The sequence below is a fragment of the Oncorhynchus mykiss genome, chromosome 30 (genome assembly GCF_057628025.1).
Source record: "Oncorhynchus mykiss isolate SJ-2025 chromosome 30, ASM5762802v1, whole genome shotgun sequence".
Lineage (NCBI taxonomy): Eukaryota > Metazoa > Chordata > Actinopteri > Salmoniformes > Salmonidae > Oncorhynchus > Oncorhynchus mykiss.
In genome coordinates, this window is record NC_143051.1 from 36954377 (window position 1) to 36981393 (window position 27017).

At 44.3% G+C, this 27017-nt stretch overlaps 1 protein-coding gene across 1 annotated transcript in view; it reads left to right on the plus strand.

Annotated features, from left to right (window-relative positions):
- Positions 1-214: 214 nt before the first annotated feature.
- The window catches only part of LOC110487634 (exostosin-1b-like), a 99322-nt gene continuing 72519 nt past the window's right edge, over positions 215-27017 (plus strand). The window contains exon 1 of the mRNA XM_036971037.2: positions 215-2080. Coding sequence (XP_036826932.1) covers positions 1137-2080 — 944 coding nt within the window. The 5' untranslated portion in view covers positions 215-1136. The remainder of the gene's footprint in view (positions 2081-27017) is intronic.

A 27017-nucleotide genomic window follows, 5' to 3' on the forward strand; every position in this document is an offset into this window, starting at 1 on the left:
GACAGTGGTGACAGTTTATAATAATTACTTGCAATATAATATGGAAAAACAATATATATATATATATATACTTATTGCGCAAAGTGTTCGATAGTTTTCGATATTTTTACTCGCGCTTTAAATTCTTCGGCGAGAGCGCTGCAGTTGTGAATGGGTGCATTCGAAGCACTGCCTTTTCCGGTCCCAAGGATAGACCAATGAGAAAAGCGTATACACACTGATGGGACGTCAAATCTGCTTCCATCGTGTCGGGATTGGAACATTACAGAGTAAGAATCGGAACAATTGAGTGTTTGGTAATTGGACACTAGGATCAAGGAATCCCATATCGGTAACAATTTCAATGCATTTGCGAAGTCACATTGTAACTGTAAGTACTGTCTGAGATCGTTGCGTCCGTTTCTTCGTTTATATCAGGCCCTATTCTCCGATGAGATTATTTTTTTTGTTGCGTGTATGAGGTCTGTCGGGAGATTAAAACATAAGAGAAATGCAGGGATTTGTGGGGCTACATTTGCACTGATGAACCGCTCTTGTTCTACTACGCTTTACTCGTTCGTTTATGGAACCATGGAGTGAAATATCGCTTTAGAAAGCGCGAGGAACAAGACGAATTCTACTCCGAGACCTCTGGATCTAAACCCGCCACACCGACTGCTTTAAATCCCAGCCGGCGTGTTAACGACTTTTACATCTCAGACGTGGGATACCTTTTCTGTGTTGGCCAAGGCAGGGAACCTCACGAACCCCTGCCGCTACTCTCGCAGGGTAAAGAGCTAATAAAAAGGCTTCGGGCACCTCTAACCGGGCGCAGTTTAGCATTTGAATACAGCTTGGCTGTATGAGGGAGGGAGCGAGAGGGGCAGAGAGCGTAGGATATCTGATTTGTTTTTACTTGGTCGAGGGAGTGAAATGGTAAAACTAGCTAGAAGGGGGAGAAAACGCATTTAAAATCGCCCACATGCTCTGGATCAATCGCTGGATTGGGGCACGGAATACGAAGAAGTGGGAAGACACGAGTTTGAAATCTTTGCGGGCTGGAAGATGGCAGAGGGGTGCAGTTGGAAGTGGTGAGAGCCTAACTTCTGGCCACTTCGAATTTATTTGTAAACAACTTGCCCCTATTCGTAGGACACATGCAGGCCAAAAAACGATATTTAATCCTGCTCTCTGCCGGTACATGTCTAGTTCTACTGTTCTACTTTGGAGGTGTACAACTTCCATCTTCGGGCAGGAACCGGCATGACCGGAGCCATAATGGATATCGCCCCGACCAGCCGTGGCCACACTTCTCGGACCCTTTACAACAATTCCTACTCTGGGATCAACCGGACACCGAGGAATACAACATTCACATATCGCCAAGGCAAAAGAGGGACGTTAACACAAGTGTGTACAAAGGCAAAAGATGTCGCATGGATTCGTGCTTTGATTTCTCAGCATGCAAAAGGAACGATTTCAAAGTGTATGTCTACCCCCAGCAGAAAGGGGAGAAAATCTCCGAAAGTTACCAGAATATTTTGTCGATTGTTGAGGGATCCAGGTTCTACACCACTGACCCGGGTCAAGCTTGTCTATTCATCCTGAGCTTGGACACCCTGGACCGGGACTCGCTGTCTCCGCAGTACGTGCACAATCTCAAAACCAAGGTCCAGAACCTTCATCTCTGGAACAACGGCAGAAACCACCTCATATTTAACTTGTACTCTGGGACATGGCCGGACTACACGGAAGACCTAGGTTTCGACATAGGCCAGGCCATGTTGGCCAAGGCCAGCATCAGTACCGAGATCTTCAGGCCCAACTTTGACGTGTCCATCCCGCTGTTCTCCAAGGAGCACCCTAGGACCGGAGGGGACAGGGGGTACCTAAAGTACAACTCCATCCCACCTTTCAGGAAATACATGCTCGTGTTTAAGGGGAAGCGATACCTTACAGGGATAGGGTCAGACACGAGGAATGCCTTATATCATGTCCATAACCAGGAGGACGTGGTGCTCCTCACCACCTGCAAACACGGCAAGGATTGGCAGAAACACAAGGACGCACGCTGTGAAAAGGACAACGCAGAATATGACAAGTAAGTAATGTGTTGACGGATTAAAACACAAAAGTGTGGTTTTGGTCATATTACCACTGTGTACATGAACAGTGACCACCGTTGGTCTCCATTAGAGTTTACAATGGGTGTCCTTTACCATTCCAAAACTGGGCACCCTTGCCTGCATCCTTAAGGGTCTCCATGGCGTGCGGTATGGTGTGTGTTTTGTGAGCAGATTGTGAACTCATTTTATTGGCACACAAAGCCATTGACTGCCATTCTCAGGGACTGCAATGGTTTATGATTCCCTTCCTGGCCTACCCCCCCCTAACCTCGCTCCCTTTCAAGCGTGAACAAAAAAAAGGTCTGCAGCCAGCCTGTCAATTACCTTTCCCAGGGTCTGCCTAAATCACCCCGGACACCGCCCCCTCGTACACAAGAATTGAACCCACTTCACTGATATCGTAGCCAAACGAGGATATGTACTGAAGCGTTTTATTTGCAGTATACTTTAACAGAATAAAGCAATGTGCACTGTGGGAGTGTGTGTGACCTTGCATCACACTGCTATAAACTCCCATGTATAATGAATAAGCACAATATTTATTAGGCCTAGACTTATTAGCCAAGTCAGTTGGAATTCTGTTGTGTATTGCTGTTAATGTAATCTGGCCTGGGTAGGCCTGGCCTGCATCCCAAATCATTTTCATCGTCATGGCCATATTACTTTGATAGTAGGCTAGGGTTGTGCTTTGCGTATTCTCACTGATCGTGGAGACCACATCTCATGTTGGGTCGCAATGATGCCAGTTTAAGTCAAATCACCCAAAGGACAGGTATCCCATTGTAACCATGATAGGAAACTTTGTCATGGAAGTTTATACTAATCGTAAGCGCATTGCCAAGTTTATTTCTCTGAGAGTGATGCGGGTTTGTTTTAGGCTGTGTTTTAGGCTGCGTTTAGGCCCCCCCCCTCATACTTTAGGCCAATGATGTTACTGTTTAAAAGTTCAGGGAAGTCAGAGATTGGATAAAACCGTACTACATTGAAGACTAAATATATCCAGACACTTGTGAGGGGCCATAACTAGCCCTACGTCCCAAATGGCACCCTATTCCCTATATAGTGCACTACTTTGTCTTGACCAAGGCCTAAAGTAATGCAGGGAATAGGGTGCCAGTTGGGACGCATTCTATCTATAGGCCTAGTTTGGTCAAAGGGAAATCTAACTAAAACTGAACTTTTCATGAACGGAAACTCACTGGAATGAGAACACGCTGCCCTATGACACACCGCCAATTGCAAATATGCTTTAACAACATCCCCACACGTAAGTGCTGGTCCATTTTGTCATCTTTCTCCCCTTTATCTGCCCTTGCAATCTGCTCTTCTCCCAGAGTGATGCTTTTGGCTCGTGTCACCTGTAGAAATGTCACCCATTATCTAAATTCCAGGTAATTTTCTCTCGACTGCTCAGGTTAGCACTGACGTGGCTTGGGCTGGTGCGTACTCTATGGGCTGCGTTCACAGCCAGAGTGTCTCTCACAATCAGTGGTGTATATATATTTTTTTTAGATATTCTCTGTCCATAGAGCTGTAAAACGATGGAGCTGTCAACGTGGTGCCTCATCTCAACCTTTTTCCACTCTTGACCTCTGACCTTTCAGCCTCTAAGAGGAATGTGGCAGGAGCAGCAGATATGGGAAGGCTTTTAAAACACATGTTCACACACAGGCAGTGCCTGGTAGCCCCGGACACTGTTGAAGGATTTTTAAGCCTTGACAATTGAGACATGGATTGTCTTAGTGTGCCATTCAGAAGGTGAATGGGTAAGATGATAATTTTCAGTGCCTTTGAATGGGGTATGGTAGTAGCATTGGTGTGTCTTCATGGATGACAAGTAAACATTATTTTTCTCTTTAGTCTTTTTTCAGAATTTTTCGGTCAATTCGCAGGTGGCTGAAACTCACCGGAGAAATCATCCGAGTGAGTGGAAACAGAAACTCTGTCTCAGTATGTGTAGCCCATGTATCTGATGCTGTCTGGAATGAAAGAGCTGTAGCAGTTGATTAATGCCAGAAAGCATCTGGCCTACCTTGATATAAAAAAATAATAATAAATAATTTGAGCTGAGGTCAACAGTGGGTTGTCCTGGTGCAGCAAAACACCCCGAAAGGGAGACCAGTTTTGGATTTGGCTTCACACCAATCAAACAACATCCTAAGCAAAACATCATTGTCAGACAAATGTGTCTGTTTTCTGGTACCCATTTTGTTGATGTCCTGCAGTAGCTGGCTTGCTAAATTGGCCTTTTCCCAAGCCACGGATGGAGATGTGAATTTGGACGTGTGGTTTTGACTTAATTCTCTGTACAGGCCAATGATTATGATTGATTCTGAACTTACCATAAATGCATATATTGTGCCACTGGCCTGGGCAGATTGAAGTTCAATATGTAGCCTAGATGTAAGCCTACATTAACTAGCTAGCCATCTTAGCTGGTTCATTGTTGCCCATGTGAGGAAGTTAGGCTAGCAAACATTTTAGCTAGGTAGCCAATGAAAACCAAGTGTACTGTATGACAGCCATATACTGTTTTGCCATCATGAAAGAGAGGAGGATAGCATTGGTGTTCAACTAGTCTACAAGTAGTTAAGTTAAAATCTTTTTAAAAACTTGCACACAGACGGACACAAATCAGTACCATGGACAGCCACATGACTACATTGTTTTCAGTGTATTAAACTAAGAAAATTGCCTTGTTGATTTGATGTTTTAAGTTGAAATGGTGCTGGAATATCAGAGTGGGTGCTCCTGTTGTCTTTGTGCTGACTTGTGGTAACTCTCTGTGGTTCTAAATCAGTAGTTTTAGTAAACGGACAAACATGGACTTGCTTGACCATGCTGCAGGTCATGGAACTGTTACATGCAATATTTGCTTGTGGACTTCCCCAGACAGATGTTCTCTGGTTTTGTGATGAAACAAACGCGCGTGTAGTTGAATTTATTCCGCCACTGTGACTGTCTTCTTTTTTGTTTTTGGTCACGTCATTATGGTGTCTCACATTGGTGTCTGAACGAATGGGTTGTAGAGCAAAAACCGCAATTATCACAACAGGTTGTAATATGGTTTTTCTATTGGCTTGGCTTCCCCGGTAGATTGTCACCCACGCACCGCTACAGAGTAGTATGTGCCAGCCACACCAGTTTGTGTCAAGAACTGTAACAATCAACCGTTTCCTGTGTGTCTCACCAATGGTCCACCACCCCAAATGACACCCAGCCAACTTGACACAACTGTGGGAAGCAGTGGAGCCAACATGGGCCAGCGTCCCTGTGGAACGCTTTCGACGCCTTGTGGAGTCCATGCCCCGGCGAATTGAGGCTGATCTGAGGGCAAACGGAGGGGGTGCAACTCTGTATTAGGAAGGTGTTCCTAATGTTGGGTGTACTCCGTGTCTGTGCTGCTAGTTACATTACAGCCTATATCAGAGTACTCTATCATAAACTGTGAAATCTGTCCCAACTTTCCAACATGCCTCCTCTCTTGAGTTTTGCTGCGTATTACTTGTTTCTTCCTCCTTACAACTTTCCCAGCAGACGGCTAGATCATGATCCCCCATTTAATAGTTAACCAGTTTAGTCGGCCGGTATTGACTTTGTACTTTAGCCACTTCACTAGCAGGCCGCCACATCTCAAGGTCACTCCGGGGACTCCTCCACTCCGTTGAAGGGGGGTGTTTTTATGAGAGCCAGAGTGTTTTTGAGTGAGCACTGCACGTCTAAGAGTTACCCAATGTACGTGTGTATTTTATGTGTCTGTGTTCTTTCCTCTATGAAGCCCCCCCAAGGCTGCAATATCAGGCCGAGGGATGGGTCGGCGGGATGGTGCATTTTCATTTTCGCAACTGCGTCATCAGCAGGAATGTTCCCACTTGAGTAAATCCTCTTGAAGAGGAGGGGGCTGGCCATGCTGCGTTGCTCTCTCTCTCTCTCTCTCTCGTTCATTCTGTGCGATCAAAATGAAATGGAAACACTGATGTGATTTGGGGCGGCGGTGGCTTGCTGCCATATTTCCATTTCCTCCTTTACGACGCAGAGCGTGGCATTTTGTTGACACGGTGCCAGAGATGTATTAGCAAACCTGGCCAAGCAAAGACGGCATCCCCGTCTTATCATGTTTAAAATAGCATTATGAATACCATTTTCACACGTCGATGGCAGTTATTCTCTGGACAGATCTTGGCATGATAGTAGAGTGGATGTGGCACTCGAGGTTAACACAGAACATGTAATTTGCTGCATGCCACGGCCTGATACTCGGGGGGGGGGGTGGGGGGGTGGGTCATGCTCCCCGGTTCGCCGTTGTTTGCTTACTCTTGTCAGATTAATACATCATGAATATTTCATCGTCCTCCTCTCACTTAAATAAAGCACTGGGCCATGATCACACCAAAATATGCTAATGACCAGCAGGAAATTAGCGGGGAATGCTAGTTTCCCCTAATTAGCGCTGTTTGATTATTTCCATGGAAGATGTAGTCTAGCCTACACCGGCGTGGACATTTTTGATCTCATCTGTCAATCTATTCATCCAATTTCTCCTCGACATGTTTATGGTTCCCTCGCAATCAGAATCTCAGTTGTCGAGGCTTTGTACTCTATGATCGTCGGCCCCAACTCTGTGGGGGTTGCTCCTGATCATGCTGATATGTCGGTCTGCTTTGCATCTGTGTTTTGTGTGTCTGCACACCTCTGTGGTGTGTGCGGAGCGAGGATGGGTTGTGAACTCTGTCTGTGCCTTGGCGGCCCACAGTCACCACGGGGATTACCATGACGACGTGGCTCTTGGCCCGCGGCAGCTGAGAGACCAGGTGGGACGAAACTGAGCAAGTCCGACCGAGCTGGGCTTTACTGGCTCAGTCCCAGTCCAGCCACCTCCGCTTGGCTAGTGGTGGAGAGGGATTGATCAATCGGGAGTGTTTCACTCCGAATGAAAATCGATCTGGGCATTAGGGGAGTGCCGGGGCTGCCCCCTGTGGATAATTTCCTCCATTTAAGAACCCACCGTTTCTCCAAAACCGGAGGCAAATCACGCAGCAGTAACTGAAAGTACAAAATGACAAGGTGGGAAACGAAAGTCTTTTTGTTCCTGGAATGCTTGGGAGGCATGAATTAATAAGTGGGAGGGGTACAGTGGTAAAATCATCTCTTCCCCCCCTACTCCCTCCATCCACTAAAGTGATGAGTTAGGCAGGTATTTTTTTATTTTACCTTTTTATTTAACTATGCAAGTCAGTTAAGAACAACTTCTTATTGTCAATGATGGCCTAGGAAGAGTGGGTTAACTGCCTTGTTCAGTGGCAGAATGACAGATTTGTACCTTGTCAGCTTGGGGTAAGTTAACAGGCTATCCACTCAGTTTAAAGGATATTAAGAAATATGATATTCCATAAAGCACTTCCTGTAATCTAATGTTGTTTTATTGTCTTCTCAGGGATCTCCTACTGTTAGGCTGCTCAAACTAGCCCAGTTGGCACACGTTTTACGGTCAGTGTGAATAGGCTGTGGTTGCATGCTTGTTAGCCTACATGGACTCAATTGGTGCTGTGAGTGAGGTGGGCTATGGGTGAGGCATCTCAGGGATTCGTCGCTCTTCCCGAAATGACTCTCTGTGACCCACCCGGCTTTTGAAACCCATGACCGACCCCATCTCGTCAGCGTGCAGGCAATAACCATGACCTACTTCTGTTCTGGACACTGGCCAGGAACTGGAGCCTAGGGTAACTAGCTTTTTGCTCCCTGACTGTCCTCCCTCAGGGCGTTACAGCACCAGGGGGTAGTTTTACAGCAGGAAAGGCACATTTGATGGCCCCAGGAGAAATGTAACACCACCTCGTGTCAGTACTTCAATAGAACGGCAGATAGTTTACGTCACCGTCTGGCCTCAATACACTGACCCCTTTCACCACCACGAGAGTGAAAACAAATGCCTCTCTCCACTGTATTCATATTCAAATAGTAATTTGTGAAAGGGGGGTGCCTTTAAAATTTAAAAAAAAAAAGCATTATGTTCCTGAATGTTGACGTGTTTGGTAGAAAGTAGGAGCCTGGCCATCAGTGTTTTGCTGAAGTGGTGGTAGAGGGTTGTCTGGCTTGTCCTCCTAGCTTGTACTTTATGGGTTAGTATGACTTCCCCTTTGTGGGTGTGAAGGCTCTGCTGCCCTGGGCGCTTAGAAGGGGCCCTGTTGTGTGAAAGTTTGCTCTGGTTCATTAGCCACCGCCTGTGCCTTGTTGACGACGACAGCCCCCCATATGGCTGCTCTGCCCCCCCCCCTCATTCCAAACCTCTCCTCAAGGCTCTGAGCACCGAAAGTCCAGTCCCACGTCCCTCCCCCCTAAGATCTCTCCTCTTAGCCAATCATTACTTGAGGCTGCTCTCTCATGACTTTTTTCCCCCCCTTTTGAACCCTGGATGCCGGCAACAATGGCTGCTCAGACACTCCAGCAACCTCCCCCCCTCTCATTTGGTGGAATCTCATGACACTTCACGGATCACCAGCCAACCCAACACTGAGGGGGTGGTGGATGTAGTGGGCGGCACCTGGTCTTATGGAGGAGACTGTATGCCAAGCATGGATGGGGAGAATATTAAATTATTTTGTCTATCAGGGCAGATTTTTTTGTACTTTGCAGTTTGTTTCTCTGTTTATTCACAAGTTCCTACATGGCCTCCTTTTCAGTTAAGGGGATTCAAAACGGGCGTTTTCTTTTTAAAATCATTTTAAGCTCTGCAAACTTAATCCGCTATACATATGGAATCTGGCCTGGCCGTTTACCAATTAGTGCAAACGCAGAAGTAAGCCAAATGCCTTCATGGGAAGGTAATGAAGGCATTTCTTCCATTAGGTTTCTTTGTGAAAGTCATTTGAGGTTGCATTTCTGTTGAGTGACTCAGAGGTGGCCCCACAGCCTGAGAGAGGACAGTTTCCCACCATTTTAAACTCTGTGTTTTGTGACCTAGCGATTTTGTGGTTTTTCATCTGTCATTTTTCCCCCCCCCCCACCTTTTTTATTTAACTAGGCAAGTCCAGTTAAGAACAAATTCTTATTTACAGTGACGGCCTACCGGGGAACAGTGGGTTTAACTGCCTTGTTCACGGGCAGAACGACAGATTTTTACCTCGTCTGGTAAACTGATGCCGACGGTAATTGTTGCTTGTACAGTATTTTGAAACTGTATCCTGGTTTGCAGTGTTTTGTTTTAGTCAACCGTATCTTTGGGATCAAAGCGACTCAAGGCCTGTCCTGGGAATCCGCCGCTTGCGCGTCTTACTCCGGTTAGCTGCTCGGCAGGTGTTATTCCCAAGGTTTGAATGTTTATTTCCACAGGAAGTTGTGACACGGCAGCACTTTGTTTCCAGAGCTTCTGCTTTCTTGTTTGTCTTGACGCTTTTGCTTGCTAGACTCCACGTTCTCTCAAGGTGAGAGCAGGAGGGAGGTCGGGGGACGGGACGTTGTAGAGCCATAGGCACAGTGACACCGGAATTTAACAAGTCTTTTAATTCGGGTTTCAAGGTTTTGACGAAGCTGCTCGTTTTTATCTGGGGGGGATTAGTGATCCTTTTTAATGCAGCAGTGCATCTTTATGCCCTTTTAGACTGGTAGCAAAACTGTGACTAACAGCCTTTCACATAGTGTTTTATTCCCCGAGTCAGTGTCTCGCTTCTTTTCATACCGTTTGAATCAAATCCCAAAGTTGTTCATGCATGTTTGCCACCCCTCCCACTTGCTTTCTATGTTCATGGGTGTGTTTTGTGTTTCAAATACGATCACTCTTAGGTGCGTGTTTGTTTGTCTGTCTCAATTGAGTTTTCACTGACGTCTTTATGACGTCTGTAGACGTGTTTGTATCATGTTGGTCTGGCTCTTTGACCTACTGGTTGTGTTTTAACTGATATGTATCAAGGTGTATGTAATGCAAAGTAAAATGCAACCATTGTACTAATTGTAAGCAATTCTAATTTCAGCATCATTTTCATTGGGATAGCGCTGCTCTGAGGCGAGCGTGGAGGACTCGTCGAGATAAATGTCCGATTGTTGTTGTCACTGAATCTCTGTTTGGATGTTTGGTAACAATTAGGCTGGGAAAATGTTAGCTAAATTTGAAGTGAGTGCTAGTCTCTCTTCTAGTTTGCTCATATTAGCTGATCAGAACATTTTGCGAGCATGTTGCGCAAGTGGATTTTGTGCTTCACTCACATAGTAAACTGTCCTACTTCAGACCCAAAGCCTGTGACTTGTCTGATAGTCAATCAATGTGATTTTGTTTCACGGAATCTCTATCTCTGTCTATTAGTTAATTGATCTCTGGATGGATAAGTGATCGATGAGCAAACAAATTTAGCTATCACCGATCAGAACAATGTAGCATGCAATCATGTAGCCTTAAATCAAGTGTTTTATTTATCTATTGGCTTTATCTATTCCTGTTACCCCAATCCCACTGAAACCCAAAATCGTGACTCCTAACTTTATTCTGTGATCCATATGTGGCATTATCAAAGCACGTCTCGCCTATGCATGTCAAAATACCTCTAACATTTCACCTGCTTCTCTTCGCTGTTTCCTTTTGCTGCCCATATGAGAGATTCGGTAGAGAATGTGTTATCAACAAATGGTATGAGAGTGGCTATGGATATATATATTTTTTTAAACAGATGGTCCACGTTAAGATGCCTTGATATTTAAACAATTTACTCTCAATTTTCCTGTTATTTATGAGCTGGTCTGCTATCTGTGGTATCAACTCGATTTTGCCAACTTGGAGATTCTGTCATTTGTTGGTTATCTAGCAAGCTTAGCAACTTTGGTCATTTGACTTTTGTTTGACTGCCGATACAAAGTTTGTACGATCCGGGTGCGCTCTGTGTCGAGGTAGCCTAGGCCTACTGCTGAAATGTGCTGAATTAATGGAGGAACATGATAATGCTGGGAATTTATGAACGGCCTGTTTCGTAGTTCACAACAATGTCATTGGTAATCAAAGTTACTCTATCATTTAGAGGTCGACCGATTTATGATTTTTTTTCAACGCCGATACCAATTATTGGAGGACCAAAAAAAAGCGGATACCGATTAATCGGACGATTTTATAGAAAATAAAAAATGTATTTATTTGTAATAATGACAATTACAACAATACCGAATGAACACTTATTTTATTTTAACTTAATATAATACATAAATAAAAATCAATTTAGCCTCAAATAAATAATGAAACATGTTCAATTTGGTTTAAATAATGCAAAAACAAAGTGTTGGAGAAGTAAATGTGCAATATGTGCCATGTAAAAAAGCTAACGTTTGGGTTCCTTGCTCAGAACATGAGAAAATATGAAAGTTGGTGTATCCTTTTCAACACGAGACTTCAATATTCCAAGGTAAGACGTTTTAGGTTGTAGTTAATATAGTATTTATAGGACTATTTCTCTCTACCGTTTGTATTTCATATACCTTTGACTATTGGATGTTCTTATAGGCACTATAGTATTGCCAGTGGAACAGTATAGCTTCTATCCCTCTCCTCGCCCCTACCTGGGCTCGAACCAGGAACACATCGACAACAGCCACACTCGAAACAGCGTTACCCATTGCTCCACAAAAGCCGCGGCCCCTGCAGAGCAATGGGAATAACTACTCCAAGTCTCAGAGTGAGAGTGACGTTAGAAACGCTATTAGCGCACACCCTAGCTAACTAGCTAGCCATTTCACACCAGCCATTAGGCTGATAGGCTTGAAGTCAAAACAGCGCTGTGCTTGCGAAGAGCTGCTGGCAAAATGCACGAAAGTGCTGTTTGAATGAATGCTTGCGAGCCTAGTGCTGCCTACCAGTCAGACTGCTCCATCAAATCATAGACTTAATTATAACATAATAACACACAGAAATACGAGCCTTTGGTCATTAATATGGTCGAATCTGAAAACTATCATTTCGAAAACAAAACGTTTATTTCAGTGAAATACGGAGCCGTTAGATAAAATACCGAAAGGGTGGCATCCCTAAATCTAAATATTCTTGTTACATTGCACAACCTTCAATGTTATGTCATAATTACGTAAAATTCTGGCAAATATTCGTTCGCAATGAGCCAGGCTGCCCAACTGTTGCATATACCCTGACAGCGTGCAATGAACGGAAGAGAAATGACAATTTCACCTGATTAATATTGCCTGTTAACCTGGATTTATTTTAGCTAAATATGCAGGTTTAAAAATATATACTTCTGTGTATTGATTTTAAGAAAGGCATTGGTGTTTATGGTTAGGTACAGTCGTCCACCGATTGTCCTTTTCCGCAAATGCGCTTTTGTTTAATCATCCCCCAGCGTTGCATCGATTATATGCAACGCAGGACACACTAGATAAACTAGTAATATCATCAACCATGTGTAGTTATAACTAGTGATTATGAATGATTGTTTTTTATAAGATAAGTTTAATGCTAGCTAGCGACTTACCTTGGCTTCTACTGCATTTGCGTAACAGGCAGGCTCCTCGTGGAGTGCAATGAGAGGCAGGTGGTTAGACCGTTGGACTAGTTAACTGTAAGGTTGCAAGATTGGATCCCCCGAGCCGACAAGGTGAAAATCTGTCGTTCTGCCCCTGAACAAGGCAGTTAACCCACCATTCCTAGGCCGTCATTGAAAATAATGTGTTCTTAACTGACTTGCCTAGTTAAATAAAGGTATAAACTTTTTTAAATCGGCGCCCAAATATACCGATTTCCGATTGTTATGAAAACTTGAAATCGGCCCTAATTAATCGCCCATTCCGATTAATCGGTCGACCTCTATCATTACTAAATATCAGTTTTCACTTGCTGTGAAATCTTTACATAGTGGAGCAGCCAAGCTGGTGTTGTGCCGAAAATCTCCCCCCTGACAGAATCCCCCCCCCCCCCCTTTCGCGTGAACGCTCAGACTCGATTGTTCATTTTTTAATTTTTTAATTTATTTATTTCACCTTTATTTAACCAGGTAGGCTTGTTGAGAACAAGTTCTCATTTACAACTGCGACCTGGCCAAGATAAAGCATAGCAGTGTGAACAGACAACACAGTTACACATGGAGTAAACAATAAACAAGTCAATAACACAGTATAAAAAAAATATATATGCATTGTGTGCAAAAGGCTGCGACTTGCTTGCTAGTTTCCTTGCCTGCTGAAATTTTCCTGCTCCTTCTATCTTGGAACTGCAAGGTCTGGCACACTTCAGAATAATTTTGGTAGAGGATACACACGGGCACACTTCAGAACCATTTTGATAGCTCATGTTGACCAGTAGTGTGTGCCACAAAGTATTTGACTCTTGCCACAAAATCAAGGAAAACGGGAGGGGGGTTTAGGCAGGCAGAAGAAAATGGCCTTGCCGAAATCCCCCCCGCCCCCTGCCCCCTTCTAATTTCCTTAATTTTGTGGCTAGAGTCAAATACTTTCTGTGGCACACACTACTGGTCAACATGAGCTATCAAAATGTTTCTGAAGTGTGCCAGGCCTTGCAGTCCCAAGATAGAAGAAGGGGCGGTTCTGAAAGGGAGGAGACTTTCGGCACAACACCGGCAATGTGCCGCAGAGACGATCTTATTTTGAAAGAACCTTAGCATATTGACCATATCTTGGTTTTAAATGCTTTAAATGAGTACTTCTGAAACTTGGTCGATTTTTCTGGGAAAATATTAATCCCTACTGTGTGTGTGTGTGTGTGGTGTAGTTAAAGTATGTGCTGTTGGTGTTTTTTTGTTTAGTTCGGACAGTTGGATTTGCACTTCCCGTCTGAGTCTGTCCGTTGTGTTCGTACTACAGTGAGAGGAGAGGGTATGCTGTGTTGGCAGCCAGTATGTGTACAGTGTGTATCCTCTAAGTTGTGCCAAATCAGTAGTGCGTTCCAGATTTCTCTTCCTCCTGTGGAAGTCCTCTGGCGCTTTGCTTCCCCGGTGTATCTTGTTTGGACGAATGCTGGGGCTGCTTTAACTGTGACCACTCATGTGGAACCCTGGAAGCTACACAAATGAATAATTTATCAGCAGGATATTTATTCATGTCTTTTTACTCTCTCCGTTTTTGTAGTATACAGTGCTACTGCTCATCCTTTTTGCAGGTAGCCTCGGGTTTTTATATTTATTCAGCGCCACGAATGCTGTGGGGTCTTGTATTATCGCAGACTTAAGAAAAGTAATTAGAATTTCATCTGGGATAAGAAACTGATCTTAGCACTGTTTTGGGGAGAGTGAATTTGAGTTCAACGGTCTTAAAAGCAAGGAATGCATTACTCCATTTAAAGAATATGGACTCGGGCTGAGCTCATTTCCCCCCCCCCCCCTAGTCGACTTGTTGATTGTTTGGCCGACAAGACACCTGTTTTGATTCGCGCCTATCTGAGTGGACTAATGCATTGTGGAGGCCGTAGGGATGGCACAGTTCATCACTGGAAGATGTGCTACTGAAATTGTATATGGTTATATTATGTAAGAGATCTTATTATGATCATCATCATAAATGTCATTGTAAAGCAGCCTTGTATAACCATTAAGCTGCAGGCCTAAAATGGCATCCTGTTTATTATTTAATGCCGTAATTGACTTAGGTCTATATTTCAATGCTTTTATATAGGCTACTGTATCATCAATCATTCATTTGTTCATGTCGTCACACAGCATACAAGTCATTCTTGATTTGCATTTTTGTTAAATGAAATAAAGCGTCCCAGGAATAATTAGTGTAAACAATAAAACATAACCGTTCCATGTAGGAAATTGCATTCACGAATGAATGCGACTGTTTTTAGTCTTTGCTCTAATAAAGGCTTCACAAACTGAACTTTACAACACTCTCTGGTACGCTTATAATTGATTTAGTGTTTACATTGTTCCAAAAGGTCTGAAAAAATTAGTGTAATCTAACAGCATCTGTTTGGCACATAATATGCACGCAGCGCTTGCTCTTTACTCATCTCCAGTATTTTCTACAACTAGTCAAATTTATTCCCACATCTGACTTCCCCTTTACCTCCTGAGCAACCAGTAAACATTCCCCCATTTCGAGTTGGTTTTTCATGTCCTCTGCATCATTTTGCTGTCATGTGTGTTTTGGAGTTTGTTATAACCAATTTATTGATGTGATTATGATAGGCTATTGGTCACGTGAATGTGATGCATACATGTCACGTAAAGAGAGCAAGAGTTGAGGGAATAGGGTATGTTTTTCCTAAACAAATGGCTGGAGCCTAATTATGTTGCAGCTTCAGCAACACGGACAGTGCAATAAACACCGATGTTCTGTGGTGGTCGCTGCAGCAAAGAGGAGAGCGAGACAACGGGTGCTAGTCACTCGCTGTAAAAAAACAATAAAAAAATGTGCAGCTAGTCTGAGCCCAACACAATCAAATTAAGTGCGGCCAGGCTCCCTCTAGTCATTTTGTCTTAATTATTTCAGCAAACGGTGCGCTTAAAGCATCAGACAAGCTTATTGCATATAATTGATTTGATTAAAACGCACACAGGATGTTTCGATTTATAAAAACATTCATCCAATCGAGTGGTTGAAAGAACAGACTCAGTCGAGTAAGAATATTTATATTGGGGGTGTCGGGACAGCCCTAATATGGGCTGAGGCTTGAGTTGCTCTAGGCCATTGGCATCTTGGCCGTTGGCATCTGATCACCTTTTCAAAAGAAATCAAGACTTCACAAAGATGCAGTCTGTATTTCATATAGCCTACCTATTGGGTTTGGTGGTGGACTCAAAAGGACATCGAAGGATGGTACCTTATGCCTTTACACAGGCACTTGTGGCGTGATTGCACACAGATCATTTGACTAATTTAAACCACTTTCTTAAATTCTTAATCTGGCTACGTATCCAAAAGATGTGCCATGCCATATTCTCTGAATATTGCCCAGATGAGCCCCCCCCCCCCCCCCCCCCATCCTATGTAAGTTTGTGAGTTCGCATTGCCTTTTCTGGGAGCAGGGGTGTGTTTTTGGCACGTTGCTATGTAGAATAAACATGTCTCTGTTGGCTCTTTGTCTTGCTATTTCTATCAGTAACATTTTGGTTACTAAACGTGGTCCTGGTGAACTCGCCTTGCTCTATAAGGAGGCTGGTTAAGGTCTCCTGAGGAAGCTTATGCTGGTCACACATTCTGCGATAGGGTCGGAGATAAAGGTCCCCTGTACTTTATGCACCCGCTGCGCTACACCTTCCCTCCTAATCCCAGAAGAGGATTAGGATCAGCACTGCCTCTTGTTAACTAATCGCTTCAATGTTGCCCAGCTCTCCTGTCCTCTCTGGATTAAGGGAGCACTTTCTCGCTCTCTTACTGTCCCTACTGGCTGAGGCAACGTCATCTAACCTACATATTGTTGGATTATGTTCATTCGTAGATGCGATAGTCGTGAATGTAAGCCTAGCCGACATGCAAGTGTTGACCTTGTAGCTGTCTTAATTTTGAGCCGAACAGTGCGTGTTATGGTTCAGAAGTTGTAGAATATAGTTATGATGTGTAGTGGTGGTGACTAGCGTGTGTTCTGCCCTTGGGCAGATTGTCACCGTCAACCTGCTGGTTAATGATTGACAGGGCTCTGAATTTTCTTATCACAGCGGTCCCTGTCCCACTGTCACTCCAGCACCTTGTCGAGGCCGACGACCCACATCTCCGACACCTTTTATGAAGTGACTAGCCCTCACTGAAAACGAATAGGTATGTCTATTGCTGGATCGCAGTGTTCTAGCGGCCTACCTCCTTTTGAAGTAAGGAGATGGAATTCGGTTGGGGATATTGTGTGCTCAGCCTCCCCATCGGCAGGCTGTATTCTCTCTCTTCACATAATGATTCACGCAGGCACACAGCAGGACAGGAAGCCCTTTGTCTTAATCAGAGTGGCACTCTCTCATTACTCTATGGTAATTCATGCTATTACTTACCGCGTTGACACTGCAGGTCTTTGATTGTGAAATTCGTTATCATCCAGCCTTGGGGCCACGGGCTCCCTCAGTGCTGGTTGGTGCTGTGAATGTGAATAAGCCTTTTTGACTGTTTGTCTTACCCCCTCTAGGCACAGTCTGGGATTGGGCTAGAGATCAAATCACATTCAGGTCAATGTACACTCTACTGTGAAAGACCTCTTGGACTGTGTGTGTGTTTTCTCAATAGAGTATTTTTTTTGTGTGTGCCCAAGCTGTGGTAGTGCCTGGACTTGCGGAAGTTGAATCACTCACAAAGGGGGGAAGTCTCTTCTCTACATGTCACATTCCATTGAGTTCACACAGATAGCTTCCCTCCCTGGCTCTAACTCTAGTCTCTACCAGTCTCACTGTCTGGCTTTTCCGTTTCCAGCAGAGGAACTTAATCATGCGCCTCAGTGTAAGACAGCCAGTGTACACACGGCGACATGCAGAACTTCATTATGGGAAACACAAGCGTAGCGGTCAGGTTCGCAACCCTCTCCTCTAATGACGTTGTCAGCGCAGCACCTGTTCCAATGATGATCCTCTTTTCTCTCTTTTTTTTTTGTTGCTCTCGTTCCAACCCAGAGCTAGGTTGACGCAGCAGCGGCTGGGCAAGCCGAGTGCAATTATGTGGTTAAAGAAAGAAGACTGGCGGTGCTAGAGAGGGCTGAATGTCCTGGATTAGACTGCAGAGGCCCGAAGGAGAGCATTTTGTGGCAGTAATTTAGCACATGGGTGCCTCCGCTGCAGGGGTTATTGTAGCTGTCGCGGTCTGTTGAGTCCATGCAGACGCTGCCTGTGTTTTCAGTCTGACTGGCCACTAAACTCACAACAATAGACAGCCAAATAGACCAAATCCTACTGCACCTGATCTTAACACAGACATACCCCAAACAATTACCGTACATGTGCTTGACCCTAACCCAAACAGACATTGGGAAAGCCTGACCCGAAACACACAGACCACACGTGATTTGGACCCAAGTCAAAACGCACCACAGCCTTGACTGTGCATGTGTTCGGCTCGTATACTTCGACAGACCACTTGAGGACTTGACCAGAACATAGACAGAGAACACGTGTCTTGACAGACCACACGGACTGTCTGAGCTGCACTTTTACCACAACAGAGAATAGACAGACCGCTGCCCTCGGTTGCTGTGGGGAGGGGTGGTGGCCCCTGCCATATTTAGCGTTGAGCAACATTGTCCATCTTGGGATTTTTAAGCGTTAACCAAAAACTGGCGAACTTGTTAGCTCTGCTGTCTCTTAGTGCTTACTGCTGTCACGATTGTACTGACGCTCCAGATCCTGTGACGAGCAAAATGGACAGATGCCTGCTTGTGCCAGGAAAATGAGTCATTGTTTCAGGGAAATAACAAGTATTTCAAAGGATGTCCTTATACTGAGGGACAATTTTAAAGGGTGTGGAGGAGGATTGTGCCAAAGAGCAAGAGTTGAACAGAAGCTAAATGATAGACATGAAACGGTTGATCATAGCCTGACCCTGTTCAAAAGTCAGAGCAGCACTGTTAGCCACAACGTGTCACTGCCATTGTCCTCTGCTTGTCTGGAATTGTTTCTCCTTGTTGCAGTCCACTCGAAAAAGTGCCGTTTCCAAAGAGCTGTCTCCTCTATCCCTTCCCTTCTGTGTCGTGTTGAGAAAAGCTTTTGGCTGGCTGTTGCCAAGGAAAGAATGACTCCAGGCAAAGGGGGAAAAAATTACATTTAAAAAAAAAATGTTTTTTTTTTTACCTTCAGTCTGCCATTCCAACCCTTCCCTTCCTGTCACTCTCTGTGCTGGAAAATCTGACTTTTTCAAGGATCAAAGAATAACACCAAGAATAACACCATGCCCAAACGGGACGCGAGCCCTATCGTGTGCAAATTGATTTTGTCCCCCCGCAGGAAACGCAATCACGACACGCAGGTTGAAATATCAAAACAAACTACGAACCAATTATATGAATTTGAGGACCGGTCGACAGCATTAAACATTTATGGCAATTTAGCTAGCTTGCTGTTGCTAGCTAATTTGTCCTGGGATAGAAACATTGAGTTATTTTACCTGAAATGCACAAGGTCCTTTACTCCGACAATTAATCCACATATAAAATGGTAAACTGAATCGTTTTTAGTCATCTCTCCTCCTTCCAGGCTTTTTCTTCTTTGGACTTTATATGGCGATTGAGGAGACGGTAGAGGCAGGACTTGTACCACGTTCAGCGTCACAAATAGAACTGACTTCTATTTTAGTGCTTGACACCGCAGACGTGAGCAGTGTGGTTGCAATGACTGAATAACATGTATGTGTACATTTTATTTTGCGACTTCAGTGGTGTAGTCAGCATGTAAGCATCAGTCTGCCGTATTCTGGAACAAAATGTTATTGGTTGATATACATTTGTTTGAAGTTAAGTCCATCTATCTTTTATTTTTGAGCCTACTGAACTTGGTAAAACCATGACTCACTGAGTTGACTTGACACACTGTGCTGTTTTTTTTTAGGTGTTTGTCACTCACTCGAAGAGCTATAACTAGCCATAGAAGAATCACAAGGATACAGCTGGGCTGAACTTACTGCGTTTCCTGTCAGTCAACTGTAAAATAAGAAACTAGGGGCCTGTAAACTGGTAGTGGAGTATCTGATCCGGGAGGGCCATGGCTGATATTATGGAAGGAAGATGCATTGTCAGGATTTATCACGGCTTTACAGTGGGGAAAGGGAAGAAGACGTTTGCATTTAAATCAACAGATGGGAAGCCACTTGAGCCCTACGAGGAAATAATAACATTCATCACAATGACTTCTTACCTAGGTTAAAACCCATGCAGGGAAGAGGACTTGGTGCAGTACGAGATGAGACACATGGCTTTGTGCTCAGAGCTACATGTAAAAGCCCCCTGCTGTGTTTCACTTGGCAGCATAATCTGCGTCTGACACGAGAAGGGATCCAGTTACAGCTCCGTTTCAATATTGTTATCAGGTTCAGTTATTGATCGTGCTGTAGGAAACTGCCATAGCTGGCTTTAATGAGGTGGTTACCCAGCTGCTTTGTTCAGGGGATAACGGATACTTACTGCATTTTAGCCCCTTTCATTCAAAATTGTTGTGTGTGTTTTCATGACCGAGTATAATTTTTTGAATTTAAACTTTAGGTTTCCAAGATCCTTACACTCTAAGAACCCCCCCCCCCATCCCCCTTGTTTTCTCCTCCGCAGTACGGCCTCCAGAAATAGTCGCGGCGGAAACGGACACGTCTGGTAGCTAACCGCGTGACCAGAGTTGGTCCGGAGAACAAGGCTGACTGACCCACCATGGGGGTTCTCCCATATCTCCATACACAGCTTCTTTGTGCCCTTCTTTGTCCATCATACTTAGACTCATAACACGTAGCATGTGACTACATAAGCAAGTATTTTATCGACTCGACTCCACATTTATTACAAGTAATCATTTTCTAGCCTTTGCATCGAAAGTAAAAAAAAAGCAGGAACAGAGGAGGAAGCAGGAAGCTCCATAGGTATCCGTAGGGCGGGAATCTCTGGAGACAATCAAGAGGAGCAGCCGTTTAAAAAATTTTTTTAAAAATTATCTCCCCCCATAGCAACCAATTTGGGCTATTGTTAGTCAGGGGGAAGGGGATAAACAGACCATTGATCTCTCACTAACTCACTTGCACTTTTTTCCTCATTTTTCTCCATTTCTCAATCCCTCCTTCCCGCTCCTTGCTATCAGCGGAGATCCAGATTCATTCTCTTCCCTCTCAGTTTGAAGCTATGATCAGATCGCTTGTACGGCACTGTGGGGTATTCCCCGGTGCCTGCCTTTGCCGCTGGATCTGCCCGTGGTTTACAACCGTCAAATTGACACTTCTTTAAGGGGAGAGGAGATCAAACGCATGCCTCGAAGCCTGATGCGAGCATGCGAAGCTTTACCACTGAGAGAAGCAATGGGGAAGTCTAACTGTGCGTTGACACACTTTGTCAGCTTGGTTTTATAAGAACAGACCATGCTGTTATAGTATGGGGTGTTATATTCTTCTGTTTGGTGTTTTGTGTGAAGATCGAAATGGTTGATTCACAGAAATCGGCCGTCCCAATGTTTTTTTGGCTGATAATATACGTTAAACGCCAGACACGTCACTACGATTCTGAACGTTCCACTAAGATCAACCATGCTGTGTTTCTTGAAGTCAATATTCAGTGGGGAGATTTGTATTGAATTCAAACCTGGTCACCTCAATCAAATTCTCAGTCAAAACCATCCATCTGTCAGAACTTCTGTCTTTTTAGGTTAGGAGCTACAACAAGAGAAGGAAGTAGTAGCTATTTGATTTGATGTAGGTAGCTGAGAAGGGAAAACAAGCGTTTGAGGGGGAGAAGGGGGAAGAGCGGTTCATTGTTAGGCAGTCTGAGTCCTTCAGAGCACTACAGCCATGCCTCCAGAGCAGCATGGAGCCACCAAATGTCTGCCTGTGTCCTGACTCTTGCCATAGATGGCCTCTTATAAGGCTGGGAGACTGGGAAGCCGTGTGTGTGAGTGCACTCCCACAAAGCGGCAGGTAGCCTAGTGGTTAGAGAGTTGGACTAGTAACCGAAAGGTTGCAAGATCGAATCCCCGAGCTGACCATGGTAGAAATCTGTTGTCCTGCCCTGAGAATGTTCCTATGCCATAAGAATGTGTTCGTAACTGCCTTGCCTAGTTAAATAAAGGTTTAAAAACAGTTTTTAAAAGCACAACCTCCCTCTCACCTGTAGAATCCCCACATGAAACGACTGCGGTACGTTGCGCTCACCCTGGCAATGCTGCATCTCCGTTTCTGTGAATTGGAAATGGGGCAAGAGGGCACGGCTGCCTTGTGGTGCACAGACTTAGAGCCGCACTGTGTGTGTGTGTGTGTGTACACATAGTCAAAATGTATGTATGCCAGTGTATATTCTCATCCTGGCACTGTCGCAGGCTTCCCAACACCCAGCGAGGGATTGATTCTGGGGAAAAAAAAGCTTTGATCTCTCTCGCTCTCTCTCTCTCTCTGTTCCCACTGAGGGCTCAGTCTCTCCACCCTACATAAACCCCATGCCCATAGAGATTGTCAGATGCTATTTAAAGCCATCTCCTCTCTGTGCCCTAGCCTTGTTTGTCCCCGTGTGATGCTATAGATGGCGTCGGTGTCTGCCTAAACCGCAGTGACCTAGGGGCTGACCGTTAGCTCTGGTAGGTTGACGCGTTCTCGTGTCTGATGTGATCACTGATAACCCAGTCACCTGTGGATGCATATATAAAAGGGTTTTCCTCAGTCTTCCACCTTGCCCAGTTCTCTCTCTCTCTCTCCCTCTCTCTCTCTACCTGCCTGGCGGTGAATAATTCTGCCTTTTTTTGATTCACAGCAACACTAAATTCCCTTTGAAAGCATCAACCATCAACTGCCTCTCAACAAAGGCTGAGAGAAGTTCTATTGTCTTTCTATCCTTGCACTGCCCTCTGAGTTTTTTTTATCCACATGTGTTAAGGGAGAAAGTGCTGAGATGTTCTACAGTTGCAGCGCCCACTTGCAGAATGTTGTCTGTAATAGCGCCATGTATTTTTTTGCAATCTGCTTGTCCGTGTAGCCCACTACTACTCAAGTCAAATGTTATCCAATTTGTGCCAATGTGTCACAATGAACTCGGTCTCTGACACTGACTGTCCTGTGTCTCTGAGCCTTTTGTGACTACCTTGTCTGACTGAGTGTTGATAACTCTGCCTTGTGTCACTATGGCTCTGCACTGTGTCACTATGGCTCTGCACTGTGTCACTATGGCTCTGCACTGTGTCACTATGACTCTGCACTGTGTCACTATGGCACTCTGACTCTGTTGGGTTGCTATGCACTAACAATAGCGCTCTGCTGTCATTTTGATATTCTATTGGTCACTGAAAATGAGCCCCTTTCTCTCCTCATGCGTAATTGCGTGAAGCAGTTCACATGCACTTTAATTCCATGTCTCCCAGCTCTGAACCGGCCACGTTCAAGAACACTTATGCGGTGACTGTTTTCATGACATAAGCAGATTAGGGAGCCAGCTCTGTAATTTTCTCTTTTTTTTCAGACTTCACATTTTGCTTCCATGGACAGAAAATCCAGGGCGATGAGGGAATACCCTGTTTTTTTTTTGTCATTTGATATGGTCTGTTTTGATGGGAAGGGATTGGGTGCAGCTGAACTGTTGCTGCTATTCGGGCAACATGCTCTTCAGTCCCAGGGAACATGTCTACTGACACATGATGTCTGACTGTCTGCGTATAGTCGTACTCCCAGGCTTTCTCTCTTTCTCTTTCTTCCCAGGCTTGGGGGCTGTGTGTAAAAGGCCTTTTCAGACTGTTTAGTTCAGCTCACAATTTTTCTGGTAATGCTGCTTAGCTCAGTGTTCATGCTGATTAGTCATTCTGATTTTACGAGTTAATGTTTTATTTTTAAACGGTTCTATTATATTCCTTCATTTTGAACTCCTTAACCTGCCTTGGATGAGGAAACGTATGTACCGCCTCGAGTCGAGCACATGAAAATGCCCTATAGACACACACACCAGTCAAACGATAGAAAGAGTGGCATTGACTGCCGGGGGGGCTCTTTTCATCCCCTTTGCGTGGGGGTGCGTTTGTCAGGGTTTCCGTTAGGAAAATGTGCACCGGACATTTTGACCGGTAGTATTTTAATTTACCGGACATTTTGAGAAATTTACTGGACCCATATATGCATTGGGTGTGTAACCTGATTATGGCGCCCGCCCACCGTGCTCAGAAGGACAGAAATCTCATTTTAGATGACGGCCGCTCATTTGAACAGAACATGTAAGTCGAGGCTGCGACGACTTGCATCCTTTCGAATCCGATGCGCACTTTGACGACGTCAGAATAACTGTCCACATTGATTTTTTTTTTTCTCAGCCAGCAAAACAAGTAACGGACAGCAACATCACTAGTTGACCTATTCCATTGGTCAGCTTGTCGAGGAAGAAATGGCCCTGTTCCAAACACACTCTGGGACAGTTGTGTGGCAATAGATGGTTTGGGGATGACTTAGCCTAATACAGAAGGAAGCATGTCTGTTCTACGAATTATATTCCCAAATTACTGTGTTCTGAACAACAACAACAAATAGTTGAGCTGTGTGTACACTGAACTGACAAGCATGATTGTTGATGACACTCCGATGTTCATATAAAGGGAATTTGAATTCAAAGCCTATACTTTATCACTCAGGATGTAACTTTGCCATGTAATGTTATTAAAACAAAATCAGACAACCCCATAATAGAGTAGTTTACCTATTTACCTGGTCGGCTTGTTGTGTGTTAAATGCAAGATACGTTGTGAGAGCCATTGGAGGGAAACATTGTATTCAGATTTGTTGTGCATTTGACTGCTTAATGCAATCGCTGGAAAAGCCGTTTTGAAAGCAGTTGTAAAGCAATGTATTTTGAATCCATTAAAAATAAAAGGAGGATCCCAGTTTTGTATTGCTACAACGTTTTCTCTTTTAATTGTGCGTGGCATTGTTTTTACAAATGCAGATTTACAACCACAGTATCAAGCATGGTTTAGGCCCAGCTGCTCAACAGAGCTCTTAAAGGGGCAATGTCGTCTTAAAAGGGCAATGATATACTTTGTGATAGAAACATTTTTAAAACAAATAATAACAATCTGGATGTTGTGTCCATTTTGAAGTAAATGCAGATGGACAAACCACATGGAAATCGTATAGCCCCAATGCTTCATCAGTTGGACTGCAGGTGGTAATTGTTATTGGCCCATCTGATAATAGACTATGCCTAGGCTGTATGGATGTTCCAATAATGTTAACATTTTGACCAAATGTGAAAATATGAGCAATAGAAAACGCGTTCTCTGGAGTGATGAATCGGGCTTTACCATCTGGCAGTCTGACGGCTGAATCTGGGTTTGGTGGATGCCAGGAGAACGATGCATAGTGCCAAATGTAAAGTTTGGTGGAGGGAGAATAATGGTCTGTGGCTGTTTTCATTGTTCTGGCTAGGCCCCTTAGTTCCAGTGAATGGAAATCTTAACACTTAGGCGAGTTTTAATGTCACAAGTACAGTGAAATGCCTTTCTTGGAAACAAAACCCAACAATACAATAATCATTAACAATGTATTTCTAGAAAAAAAACATGAGAAATAAGAATAGGAAATATGAAATACACAATTTTAAGTAAGCATACTATATACAGGAAATATTTTAAGTTAGTTCCAATACCATATTTGCATGTGCAGGGATACTGGAGTGATGGAGGTAGATATGTATAGGGGTAAGGGGACTAGGCAACAGAATATAAGATGGCATACATTTGACATTTTAGACGATTCTGTGCTTCCAACTTTGTGGCAACAGTTTGGGGAAGGCCTTTCCTTTTTCAGCATGACAAAGCGAGGTCCATAAAGAAATAGTTTGTTGAGATCGGTGTGGAAGAGCTTCACTGGCCTGCACAGGAGCCCTGACCTCAACCCCATCAAACACCTTTGGGATGAATTGGAACGCTGACTGTGAGCCAGGCCTAATCGCCCAACATCAGTGCCCGACCTCACTAATGCTCTTGTGGCTGATTGGAAGCAAGTCCCCACAGCAATGTTCCAACATCAAGTAGAAAGCCTTCCCAGAAGAGTGGAGGCTGTTGTAGCGCCGAAGGGGATACCAACCCATATTTATGCCCATGGATTTGGAATGAAATGTTTGACGAGCAGGTGTCCACATACTTTTGGTCATGTGGTGCATCTACCTCAAATACCTCGTACCTCTGCACATTGATCTGGTACTCTCTGTATACAGCTTCATTATTGTGTAGTTTAGTCCTTGTGTATTTTTAACTCTGCATTGTTTGGGAATGGCTCATAAGCAAGCATTTCATGGTAAAGCCTTCTGTATGCTGTGTGTGTAGGTGTGTGTGTTAAATAAGATGCATAACGAATATACACACGGCAATTTAATTCTACTAAAATATGCAAATTAACCTTTAGACCAATAAGTCAAATGTATTCCCATCGACTGGTATATCCATCATTGAATAGTATCCCCCCCCCCAAAAAAATCGTAATGGGATGGGGTTTTTTTCTCCTGGAAAATTGTCCGGCAGCAATTTTCATTTATCAGCTTTACAAATTATTTTCTTTGTGGCCATAAGCCTGCTATTACCGGCTAAAGGAAACCCTGGTGTGTGTGCGCGCCCGTGCTGTTCGACGAGCCTCTTAGCGTGTGTGTGTGTATCCTTGGGCATAGGACATGAATATTTGTAAACTCAGCAAAAAAAGAAAAGTCCTCTCACTGTCAACTGTTATTTTCAGCAAACTTAACGTGTAAATATTTGTATGAATATAAGATTCAACAACTGAGACATGAACTCAACAAGTTTCACAGCCATGTGACTAACAGAAATGGAATGATGTTTCCCTGAACAAAGGGGAGGTCAAAGCCAAAACTAACAGTCAGTATCTGGTGTGGCCACCAGCTGCATTAAGTACTGCAGTGCATCTCCTCCTCATGGACTGCACCAGATTTGCCAGTTCTTGCTGTGAGATATTACACCACTCTTCCACCAAGGCACCTGCAAGTTCCTGGACATTTCTGGGGGGGAATGGCCCTAGCTCTCACCCTCCGATCCAACAGGTCCCAGACATGCTCAATGAGATTGAGATCCGGGCTCTTCGCTGGCCATGGCAGAACACTGACATTCCTGTCTTTCAGGAAATCAAGCATAGAACGAGCAGTATGGCTGGTGGCATTGTCATGCTGGAGGGTCATGTCAGGATGAGCCTGCAGGAAGGATACCACATGAGGGAGAAGGATGTCTTCCCTGTAATGCACAGCGTTGAGATTGCCTGCAATGACATTAAGCTCAGTCCGATGATGCTGTGACACACCGCCCCAGACCATGACGGACCCTCCACCTCCAAATAGATCCCGCTCCAGAG